The following is an 11,964-nucleotide window of genomic DNA, read 5'->3' on the forward strand; positions in this document are numbered from 1 at the left end:
GAGTCTGATGAACAAATGTCGTCTGACTCAGACCGGGAATACAACGAAGAATTCCCAGAAATGACTGTGGTTGTGTCTAAACGACAAAAAAATATTCAAAAGAAAAGGCTCAAGGATACATCCACAAACGAGCAAAGGACACCTCAGGAGGTGAATGCAGAAGACACGATTCAGGCTCCAGTATCCCATCAGGAGCCCAAAACAGTTAAACCAGTCCCTATCATTCTAAGGGAACCTAGCCAGTGGAATGCCATTCGCAGAGCAATGGAAAACCGCGGGATTAAAATGACATCCGCTAAAAGAGTGCACCTGGGTATACAAATCTATCCAGAAACTGTTAATGACCACAGACAACTAACCCGGTATTTGACGGAAACGAAAGTCCAATACCACACCTATTTCCTCCCGGAGGAAAAACAATTAAATATAGTAATTCGTGGTCTCAAAGGCCTGACACCAGAAGAAATAAAGGAGGATTTAGAAGCACAAGGCTTCCACCCCGAGGAATGCTATTTCATGAAGATTGGAGCCACTACCTCCAATCTTCTAAAAGTCCGTCTCCCTAAAGAGGAGAAACATATTTTTAATATAACAAGTTTATGTTACCTAAAAGTAACAATTGAAGCACAGAGACCCAAAAAGGGTCAAATCCAATGCCATAACTGCCAGCAATTCGGACATGCCGCCATTAATTGCAAAGCAACTGCCAGATGTGTGAAATGCACAGGAAAACATCATACAAAAGACTGCAAACGACCAAAAGAGCAAAAGCCAAAATGTACTAACTGTGGTGGAGAACACCCAGCTAGTTATGGAGGCTGCCCTAAAAATCCTAAAAACTCTAGCTGGATAAAAACCAACCCAACCCAAAGCACACAAAGACCAAGTGCTCAAATGGGTACAAAAAAATCTTACGCGGAAGCTACAAACACCAGCACAAATAATCTTAAACCTACCCCTCAAGTTCCAAGTATGGAAATGTTCTTTGTCAAAATGCAAGAACAAATGAACTCTATGATGCAGAACATGATGCAAACCATGTTCAGCACAATGATGGCGACTAACAAAATCCATAATGGAAAGTAGAAGCCATATTAAAATCCTGACATGGAATGCGAATTCCATTCTAAACAAGAAAGGAGAATTCAGACATCTCCTCAGAGAATATCAAATAGACGTGGCACTTCTCCAAGAGACGTTTCTTAAACCCTCAATGGATTGGAGGATTCCGAACTACACAATATACAGAAGGGATAGGACACAAAACCGAGGGGGTGGCACCGCAATAGTCATCAAAAACGAAATCCCCCATCACCTTACAACAATAGAATTAGAAGCACTGGAAACAACTTCAATTAAAGTCAAATGCAACAATATGGATTTTGCACTATCTTCAGTTTACAGACCTCCTAGAGCAAAGGAGTTCATAGAAGACTTTCATGCCCTGCTAGAACAAGATAATGCAACTTTTCTAGCAGGAGACATAAACGCACACCACCAATCATGGGGAGACTTCAGCTCGAATCAGGCAGGAAGGAAACTAGATGCATACATATTGAACAACAATATTCAACTACATGTACCAGAAGAACCAACACATTTTGGACAGCATGGAAGGGGACACACCATCGATATAGGAGCCTCAAGAAACTTTGACTACAATATACATATTGAAGTTTTAGACGAAATGTCATCAGATCACAAACCTGTTGTGTTCACAATCGAGAACTGTTTCATTGACATACCCATGCCAATGAAGACAATAACGGACTGGAGAAAGTTCAAAGAACTATTAGAAGGGGAACAATTCAACACGAATACAGAAGATATAGAAGAGAGCATCAGCCTCTTAAATGAAAAGATTATAACAGTTAAAAACACCAGCTCAAGGACCCAACAAATCAAAGCACGTAACTACTTTGATTTACCCAGGACAATAAAAGAATTAATCACCAGGAGAAACAGGATACGCAAACGAGCGCAAAGAACGGGAGATCCAGCAACAAGAATGGAAGGCAACAGACTCACAAATATAATAAGGAAAAAAATTAGTGAGTTCCAGAACGAAAAATGGGAGGATTTTATGGAGACTTTAGAAATAGGTGACAAACCTTTTTGGGGTCTCAATAAATACTTTCGATTTAAGAATAAAATGAACATACCACCAATACACGGTGAAGAAGGGATAAAATTCAGCTCAGAAGACAAAGCAGAAGCATTTGCAAGCTCACTCCAGCTGCAATTCATGCAGAACACGGACCCTGACGATGATGTGGAACGGGAGGAAAAGATCGAAAGAAAAGCTAAAGTGATTCTAGCCCGAGAATGTGATAATAACATAAGACCAACTGATCCAGGAGAGATACTTCAGATTATAAGTTATCTCAAAACAAAGAAAGCTCCAGGAATAGACGGCATCAATAACAAATGCCTAAAGAATCTACCAGATACAGTAATAGGAAGGATCACAACTATAATAAATACTGTACTTCAACAAGGACATTTTCCAAAGACGTGGAAAAAATCATCAATTATTGTGCTACCAAAACCGGGGAAAAATCTAATTTTTCCACAAAATTGGAGACCAATAAGTTTGTTGCCAGCTATAGGAAAAATAGCGGAAAGAATAATTCTCTCCAGACTGAAAGACACAGTCAAAGAGAAAGAACTAATTCCTCCAGAGCAATACGGATTTATGGAAAATCACTCAACGGAACTTCAACTAGCAAGAATGTCACAAAATATCCTAACAGCACTGAGCAAACGGAAATCAACAGGGATAGTGATGTTCGACATAGAAAAAGCATTTGACAAAGTCTGGCATGCCGGATTAATAGTCAAAATGCAAAGACAAGAAATCCCATTGGATTTAATTAAGATCATCGGAAGTTTCCTTCAAAATAGGAAATTCACAGTAAGGTTGGATAATCACTTCTCATCAACAAAGAATATAGAGGCAGGAGTCCCTCAAGGATCACCCCTATCACCAATACTGTATAATCTATATACAGCGGATATTCCCAAAGCACAGAGAAACGAATTATCTCTTTACGCCGATGATACATGCATTATGTATTCCAGCAAAAAGGAGACACAGATCACAAGAAATCTGCAAGGATACATAGAGGAACTGGAAAAATACTTCAAAAAATGGAAAATCAAAATAAACGTCGAAAAAACACAAGCGATTTTCATAACAAGGAAGAAGTTTCAAAATCCACAAAAACTAAGGGTTAACAACAGGGAAATAGAATGGAAAGAAAAAGTAAGATATCTAGGAATTTTACTTGACAAAAAATTTACTTGGAAACCTCACATACGTGAAAAAAGAATGATTTGCAGCGGACTGCTAAAATCACTACAACCAATGATGAGGAAAAAACTAAACATCAAAAACAAGATATTAATCTACAAGCAGATAATAAGACCCAACCTCTTATACGGATGCGTGGCGTACGGAAAAGCAGCAAAAACTAACATAGCCCAGCTACAAATAGCACAAAATCTGGCACTAAGACGTATACTCAATATCCCTTCATACATCAGGAACACGGATATACATAAGGATCTGAAAATAGAAACCGTAAAGAAATACATCAAGGACAAAGCATTGAAACTATTTCAGAAGGTGGACAATCACAGAAATCCAACTTTAAAGATGTTAACGCCCAGAGGATATCACCGAACAAAGGGCAGGTACGCCGACCTAAGAAGTCTAATACTTTAAGGACAATTTAAAGTATTAAAAATGAAGACAACAGATTGACCCAGTGAACATAACTAAGATGTTCACAAAAAAAAAGGGAGTAAAGGTACCAACAGGCACTAACTCCAATCAACAAAACAACATCAGCTCCAAATCGACGATTAAAATTTAAAATCAGAAATCATGCCACCAAAAACTAGCGGAAAAGCAGCCAAAAAAGATGGAAAGGCTCAGAAAAATATAACCAAAAACGATAAGAAGAAGAAGCGCAGGAGGAAGGAGAGCTATGCTATCTACATTTATAAAGTGTTAAAGCAAGTCCACCCCGATACTGGTATATCATCGAAAGCCATGAGCATCATGAACAGCTTCGTGAATGACATATTCGAACGTATTGCTGCTGAGGCTTCGCGCTTAGCACACTACAATAAGCGCTCCACCATTACTAGTCGGGAGATTCAAACTGCTGTTCGTCTTTTACTTCCCGGTGAACTGGCTAAGCACGCAGTTAGTGAAGGAACAAAAGCTGTCACTAAGTATACTAGTTCCAAGTAAATTGCGTTATATCAAACAAACACCACTTATTCAAAAGGCCCTTTTCAGGGCCACAAAAATATTCAATTGAGTTGATAATTTATCTATATTATAAATATGTATAGAGCCCTGAAATTATTTACGAAAACTGACAGGCTTATCAACACCGCGTTATTGAATCTCAGAATGGTTACAAGCTCCTCGGGGAGGTATGCAGATCTGATAAAGTTATAAACAATAATCCAGACAAGGCGTAAAGAGGGGTTAAGAAGAAACCTCGTAGTTAATAGAAAGTAAAAGTGCTCAAGTGCACTGACTCAACTAGCCTCAACATAATAATAATATAAATATGATATATATTTTGTTTTTGATATTTCTTTTAAAAGGCTACTGATAGAAGAAAAAAATAAAAAAAAACTTTGACAGTCTCTTCATGAATTATCAGCTATCGTTTGGTTGTTAGTGAATAAATGATTCAATCAACAAATTAATTTCTGTCGGTTTTGAGGATCTTACAGTTTTTTAATCATGGATAATATAACCTGCTAAATAGAGTTAACTCTTGAATTAACGAGTCTTAATCCTTATCATCAGTCTTAGTACTATCATCGCTTTTAAATTGATATATTCTATATTTACATTCGTGCTTTAAATTTGAAAACATAAATATAGTATTTGTTCCTTGTCATTCATTCTATGATACCATACAATTTCATGGGATAGATAAGCTCTTTTACAACTCATTCCTTAAGCGTTCTTTTAGTAAGTTCAAGTCTTACATTATGGCTTCTGATGCTTTCTGCTTACAGCAAAAGAAAAATAAAATATATTGATTCAATTAAATGTTATGACGTGAAACATTCTATGTCTAATGATACACTATATGATACTAATAATAGTATACATATGATGCTAATATTATACATATTAATATATGTTATGCTACTTCTAATAGCAATGTCTATACTACATCTATATGATATAATTTATCATTATCTCTTTTCTTTGAATAAACTTACTATGCAACAATTGCATTTACATTTTGCTTATTTTATTTTCGTAGTCAAAAATAAGCAATTGAAAATAGTTAAGCAATTTCAAACCCTGGATAAGTCATGTCATTTATTTATCTCTTTTCTTTATATAATTTTGGTCCTGAAAAGGACCGATTTTTGTATATTTATAAAATTATATTGCTTCCAATCTTAAGCACGTTCTCCACGAATACGTCTAGCCAATTGAATATCTTTTGGCATAATTGTAACGCGTTTGGCATGAATTGCGCATAAGTTAGTATCTTCAAAAAGACCCACTAAGTATGCTTCGCTAGCTTCTTGAAGAGCCATTACAGCAGAACTCTGGAAACGTAAATCAGTTTTGAAATCTTGTGCAATTTCACGGACCAAACGCTGGAATGGCAATTTGCGAATCAAGAGCTCAGTACTCTTTTGGTAGCGACGAATTTCACGTAAAGCTACAGTTCCTGGACGATAACGATGTGGTTTTTTCACACCTCCAGTAGCTGGTGCACTTTTACGTGCGGCTTTGGTAGCCAATTGTTTTCGTGGTGCCTTACCACCAGTCGATTTACGAGCAGTTTGCTTTGTACGAGCCATAATTTATGAGATATGTTACAATATGGTATTTTAAAAAATAGCGCAATTGAATAGCTCAATTTTCTCATCATACCTGGATGTTCTGTTTCAACTATTCACATGTTTTAACATTCATTGTTTCTCATATTGCTTATTCTTTTTGTTTTGTTTTCTTTTGTTTTGTTTTGTTTTACTCAATCTTTTTCATATCTTTCATAGTGCTTATGTTTTCTATAAATAGTCGTCAATCATCCGTCGTCACTTCATTTATTGTTTGAATTTGAATTCGAACGGTTCTACCATATCTATAAAAATTTAAATACAAAATGACAGGTCGTGGTAAAGGTGGCAAAGGATTAGGAAAAGGTGGTGCTAAGCGTCACCGCAAAGTTCTTCGTGATAACATCCAAGGTATTACGAAACCAGCTATCAGACGTTTAGCTCGCCGAGGCGGAGTTAAGCGTATTTCTGGTTTGATTTATGAAGAAACTCGTGGAGTATTGAAAGTATTTTTGGAAAATGTGATCCGTGATGCTGTTACATACACAGAACATGCCAAAAGGAAGACTGTTACAGCCATGGATGTCGTATATGCTTTAAAGAGACAAGGCCGTACCTTATACGGTTTTGGAGGTTAAGCAAATAATCAATTATTGATTTAATAATGCAATAATATATTGCCCAATGGTCCTTTTCAGGACCCAAATAATCTTACACTTAAAGAGATAAATTTACATATATATGTGTTGGTATTTTTCTAATATTATAAAAAAAATAAAATTTATTATTAGCTTGATCGATTGATGTCTGTCGAGTATAATTGATAATTAAAATGATCAGTTTAACAGAGTCCAAAATATTTATTATTATAATTCTCAATTTCTTTGTTACATTAGCAGTATATATGTGGACTAGCTTCTTACGGGCTTAATTATAATTCTCATTCAATTTTTTTATAGAATAAGATAAATAGAACTGACGTATATAAGTAATTTGCGGACTGTTAGATATTGCAGTTTGAAGTTTCCACACAATGGTGTGAAAATTTTCTCCATTCATTCCTAAGAGGTGGTTTTAGTGAATTCAAATCTCACACTGAATCTGAATCTTAATCTTAATCCAAATCCAAGTGTTCAACAAGCAAAATGATTGCGGGGAAAATGAAAGTGAAAAAAATTCGTATATGAATTAAGTGAATTATGACAATATTATATAAAGAAAAGAAATAAAAGAACTTGTTATTGAAATAAATTAGAATATTTTAAAATTATCTTTAAGTAATTTGCAGCGTCTTGCAAGTGAGTACCGAGTGTGGTGTGTTAGTTATAAATTAACAAGTGTAATTAGAAGCATTATATAATAATAAATAAAATTAGCATAAACCACTATTTTTATTTATTTAAAATAGAATTTAAAAATGAAATTAAGTGAATAAAATATATACAAGTGAGTATTTCATCAAATAAATGACATATTTTGATATATAATATTTTATGGTCATTACTATAATAAATAAATAATTGGATATTAAATATAATAGAATAAGATAAATATTTATTAACTTAAGAATGATGTGAAGTATTGCACATAATGTCTAAATAAGAGAATATAATTTTTTTAAATGCATAAAGAATTTTTGTTTGCTTATTAGAGATTAAATTTATAGCGCATTACAGAATAAAAGAATCTCTTCATATTATTCATGAGGTATTATTAAAAGAAATGATCGTGCACTATGACAAGGTATATTGTGCCCATTACTCGGGTTAGAATGTTTCTCCAAGTCCGTTTTCTTTAATGAAAGACAATATAAAGTCCTAGTCTTTCCTAGTCTTGAATATTTATGATCCATGAAATACCCTCCTAGGTGTTTATTCCGTTTGTGCATCAGTGGACACTACCCAAGCACATGGTATACAGTTTCTCTCTTCTCTACAGTATCTGCAGTCTGAGTTGGATTGAATTCCTAACTTCGATAGGTGATTATTCAATCTTTAGTGACCGGTCATTAATAAACGCAATAGGTATACCATATACTAAAACATTTTATAAAATAAATAAATAAATAATGAATCTTCTTATCTTCTTTTTACACATATTTTGTAGCCCTAAAAAGGGCTGTTTTGATGAATTTAAAGTTTGATTTTTAAAATTATTTTTTTGCAGCAGTTTTCTTGACTGATGTTTTTTTAACGGCAGTTTTTTTAGGTTTTGCGGCCGCTTTAGCTTTTGTAGAAGTAGACTTTGGTTTAGCTGGCTTAGCCTTAACAGATCCAATCTTTTTAACACTTTTAACTTTAGCTTTTTCAGTTTTTTTCTTTTCAACACTCTTCTTAGCTGCCGCAGATTTCTTAGGTTTTTTCTCTCCAGATACCTTTGCCTTTGACTTTTTAGTACCTGCAGATGATGCAGTAACCTTCTTCTTCGTAACACCTGATGGCACCTTCTTTTTCTTACTCTCGACAGACGATTTAGGAGACTTAGCAGCAGCAGCTGATAATTTAAATGAACCAGATGCACCTTTTCCTTTTGTTTGTATCAATTTGCCATTAGCTACAGCAGTTTTCAAATATTTTTTAATAAATGGAGCCAATTTCTGGGCATCACATTTATATGTGGCACTTATATACTTTTTAATTGCCAACAATGAAGATCCGCTGCGTTCCTTCAAGTTCTTGATAGATGCATCAACCATTTGTTGTGTTGATGGATGAGATGGAGCTGCAGAAGGTTTTTTTACTTTTGTTGCCTTTTTAACAGCAACTTTCTTTTCAGGAACGGCAGTTACCTCCTTTGGAGAATCTGTATTTGCAACGGCAACAGCTTCAGACATATTTGCTTTTTAATATTCCGTAATATTCTTACTTATGAATATTTTTTCGCATTTTTATGGTAGCTTAGCTCACTTTGTACGAAGCGCCGAGAAGAGCGCATTTATAAAAATTGTTCATTAATACATATTTCTACTGAGTTTGAAAAAATTTTTCAACATTTATTATTAATTTTAAATAGACCAAGTAAATTAAACACAATTATTTAAATCAAATTAAGTAAAGAAGATATTGAATATTTTATTACATTCATTTTTATACTAATTATAATTATATAAAATATATAAAAATTGGTTTAAACTTTAAATTTTGTAAATCTATAGTTGAACTTGTTAATAAATTAGAATATTTTAAAGTTATCTTTTGTATAATTTATATATTAAATTATTTATTAAATAGTTTATTCAATTCTCTGTTAAATTATATATATGGTTTTATATATTTCATATATTTATAAATGCAAATTTAATAAAACACGAGATGCATAAAAACGTCAGTTTTAACATTTTGAATGCTTATGTTTTATCCTATTTTGAAATATTAACTCAATTTATATAAAAGTTTAAAATTTTAAAGCACTAATAGAAATAATTATAAATAAATATATTGTATTTTAATTAGAATATAAGATTATCACTTTTAATTATATCAAATAGTGTCTATTTGAGATTAGATATCCATCCATAATGTTAACATGTTACATTGAATTCGTTTACTTTAAAATATGTTTTAAGATTTTCTATACGTATTATTTTTAAAATTTTATTACAAGTTTTAAATAATTTTTAATCATGTGAAAAATTATTATATATAAACGTTATTAATAACATATCAGCAATTAAATTTATAGTTTTCAATATCATTCGAATATAACAACTGTACGTATCCTACTTAATAGAATTCATAAAAAAAAATTATATCTACATACATGATTAAAAATATATAAGAATGAAATCATTTTACTTTTTCTTTTATAATTATAATTTAATCATTTAACTTTGACTATTATAAGTATTTTATTAAATATGTATATTTAAAAAAAATGTTCTTTTTATTACTTTATAATTAAAATAAAATTAAAATTAGATGTGCGTATTCTAACATTTTTATAAGGAGTGATATACGACATAAAATGTTAAAATTTAAGATGAATTTTTTTATAAACTAACATGGATATGGATAACATTTAAATAGATACTGAAGTATATATATAAACTTGCGGCTGCAATCTTCCATAGTCATTCCTAAGAGCTAGTTTTAGTAGGTTCAAGACTCACACAGTGGCTTCGGATGTTTTCCATCTACTGCCATAAATCTTTTATAAAATATAGAATATTTTATAAAACTAATTCAGATACAAATTTTAAAAACTCTACCTTTAAATAATTTATCTATAATAATAAATATTACAATACCAAAATATTGAAATAGTAACTATGATAATAATAGTAAACATTTAGGCCGTGTGCGAGTTCGAGTATATTTAGGGGAAATAGTCAATTATGTCGGTATGGCAGCGATTGTTGGTACATACCAGAATTTCTAATGAGATAAATTAGGTGTTACCATTTTGAAAATTTTATAAGATGTTTAGTAAATAAATAAATAAATTTTAAAACTTTTAAAAGAAAAATAATTATTTTTTATATGTTTCCTTCTTTATATTATGAATATTAATGTTTTTTAATAATTGTATCACATTTATTTAATAATAAATACAAATATTTGGCACAAAATTATTAGTTTCTTGATTTCAAAAAGGTAATTATGAAACTTTATGCTATTGACCTGGCAACGTTATTTGTTTTGTACATTTTTATTAGTAACAAATATAATATTAATATTATTGTAACTTAGATTATACTACCTGCGAAGATTTATGTATCTATTTACTGATACGCGAATCTATGATAAATATTAAAAAATTCTTAATAATATAAAGGGTTAGGCGATTGAAGTGTTACAAATTACACAGAGATATGTTTGTCAAACTGATATTGCCAACTACGTCAAATTCATATGAATGACAGCTATTTATATTGTTTACAAATTACCACAAGCATTTGCGTCTAAGTTTTATAGAACTAATATTATTCGAAATGGAATTAATAAATAAGTGTGATTGCATTATATTTGGTTGGAAAATTACAACTAGCTATTGTGCTTGAGCTCAAATATCTCAATGTGAATAAAATGTTTGTGTATCGTACCTTAAATCGTTATAATAGCTCAGGCAGAGTCACCAAATGCTATAGTGGTGGACGAAAAAAAAACAGCAACATTGCCTAAAATGGTTCGGAAAGTGAAGGCTCGACTTAAACGAAATCCATGTCGTAGTACTAATCAAATGGCCAAAGAACCGATAATATCTGAACGAAGCATCTGACGCATTTTCCAAAATAAGCTCAAGGTAAAGCTTTAAAAGTTCCAAGGCACAAGATCTTGCACCAAAGCAACAAAAAGTTAGACTCGAATGAGCAAAGGAGTTGTTACGCTGGGCCAATTTGGAGAGCAAGTTGAGAACTAAAAAATAAGCCAGTTTCGATACGCTGAAGAAAGCTTTTATTCAGGAATAGGCCAAAATACTGGAAGATCACAGCCATAGTCAAGACAAAAGGTGGCCACATCAAGCTAGAGTGAATGGATTGTGAAATTTTAATTATTTTCACAAATTTTTGTAATTTGAATCAATAAAAAAATAATGTGATCGCTTGAATAGGTAACACTTCAATTATCTAACCCTGAATAATAAACTTGCATTCTTAAAAAATAGTGGCACAGCGAACCTGATTTCTAGGAAGTCAATTGGAACGCATACATACTCGTATGTATAAAAACTGGTTGATACCTGCTGCCCAAAAACAAAAAAAAAAATTATTACTATGTAGCAAAACGCAGTGTTAAGTTATACACTAACAATGCTATGTATTTTATCTGTTATGTAGGCTGATTTACAATTTTCGAAGATTTCGATTTCATGAAGGTCTTCCAGGAATGTAACGGAACAGAAGGGCGAGGCAAGAAATGATTGATTGTTAAGTGTTTTAAAGTATGGCTTGTGTAAGTTAGTAGGGGAGGTATGATAGTATGTACAATATTTATATCAATTGATTTAATGAAATACATTTTCTTTAATAAAATAAATTTTGTCGTCCTGAAAAGGACGGATTAATTGATAGTTAATTCTCCACGTATATGTATTCGTATTTTAATAAATAAAATAAAATAAAATAATTTAAGCCTTCTTTTCTGTTTTCTTTGGCAAAAGTACAGCCTGAATGTTTGGTAGTACACCACC

The 11,964-nt window shown here is 32.2% G+C and overlaps 3 protein-coding genes across 3 annotated transcripts; 1 reads left to right on the plus strand and 2 right to left on the minus strand.

The window, feature by feature from the left end:
- Nucleotides 1-5,418: 5,418 nt before the first annotated feature.
- LOC119685105 (histone H3) lies at nucleotides 5,419-5,949 on the minus strand. The gene has a single exon (XM_038099311.1). The coding sequence runs from the start codon at nucleotides 5,854-5,856 to the stop codon at nucleotides 5,446-5,448; it is 411 nt and encodes a 136-aa protein (XP_037955239.1). The 5' UTR covers nucleotides 5,857-5,949; the 3' UTR covers nucleotides 5,419-5,445.
- Nucleotides 5,950-6,161: 212 nt separating this feature from the next.
- On the plus strand, nucleotides 6,162-6,473 carry LOC119676168 (histone H4). Its single transcript, XM_038087403.1, has one exon. The coding sequence runs from the start codon at nucleotides 6,162-6,164 to the stop codon at nucleotides 6,471-6,473; it is 312 nt and encodes a 103-aa protein (XP_037943331.1).
- Nucleotides 6,474-7,972: 1,499 nt separating this feature from the next.
- LOC119680845 (histone H1-like) lies at nucleotides 7,973-8,718 on the minus strand. Its single transcript, XM_038093845.1, has one exon. It carries the CDS (start codon nucleotides 8,666-8,668, stop codon nucleotides 7,988-7,990), a length of 681 nt encoding a protein of 226 aa, XP_037949773.1. The 5' UTR covers nucleotides 8,669-8,718; the 3' UTR covers nucleotides 7,973-7,987.
- Between the last annotated feature and the right edge of the window lie 3,246 nt (nucleotides 8,719-11,964).

The sequence above is a fragment of the Teleopsis dalmanni genome, chromosome 2 (genome assembly GCF_002237135.1).
Source record: "Teleopsis dalmanni isolate 2A chromosome 2, ASM223713v2, whole genome shotgun sequence".
Lineage (NCBI taxonomy): Eukaryota > Metazoa > Arthropoda > Insecta > Diptera > Diopsidae > Teleopsis > Teleopsis dalmanni.

What these genes read in the sequence shown, in the direction of transcription:
- LOC119676168 (XM_038087403.1), top strand. Translation starts at nt 6,162, where the DNA reads ATGACAGGTCGTGGTAAAGGTGGCAAAGGATTAGGAAAAGGTGGTGCT.
- LOC119685105 (XM_038099311.1), bottom strand. Translation starts at nt 5,856, where the DNA reads ATGGCTCGTACAAAGCAAACTGCTCGTAAATCGACTGGTGGTAAGGCA.
- LOC119680845 (XM_038093845.1), bottom strand. Translation starts at nt 8,668, where the DNA reads ATGTCTGAAGCTGTTGCCGTTGCAAATACAGATTCTCCAAAGGAGGTA.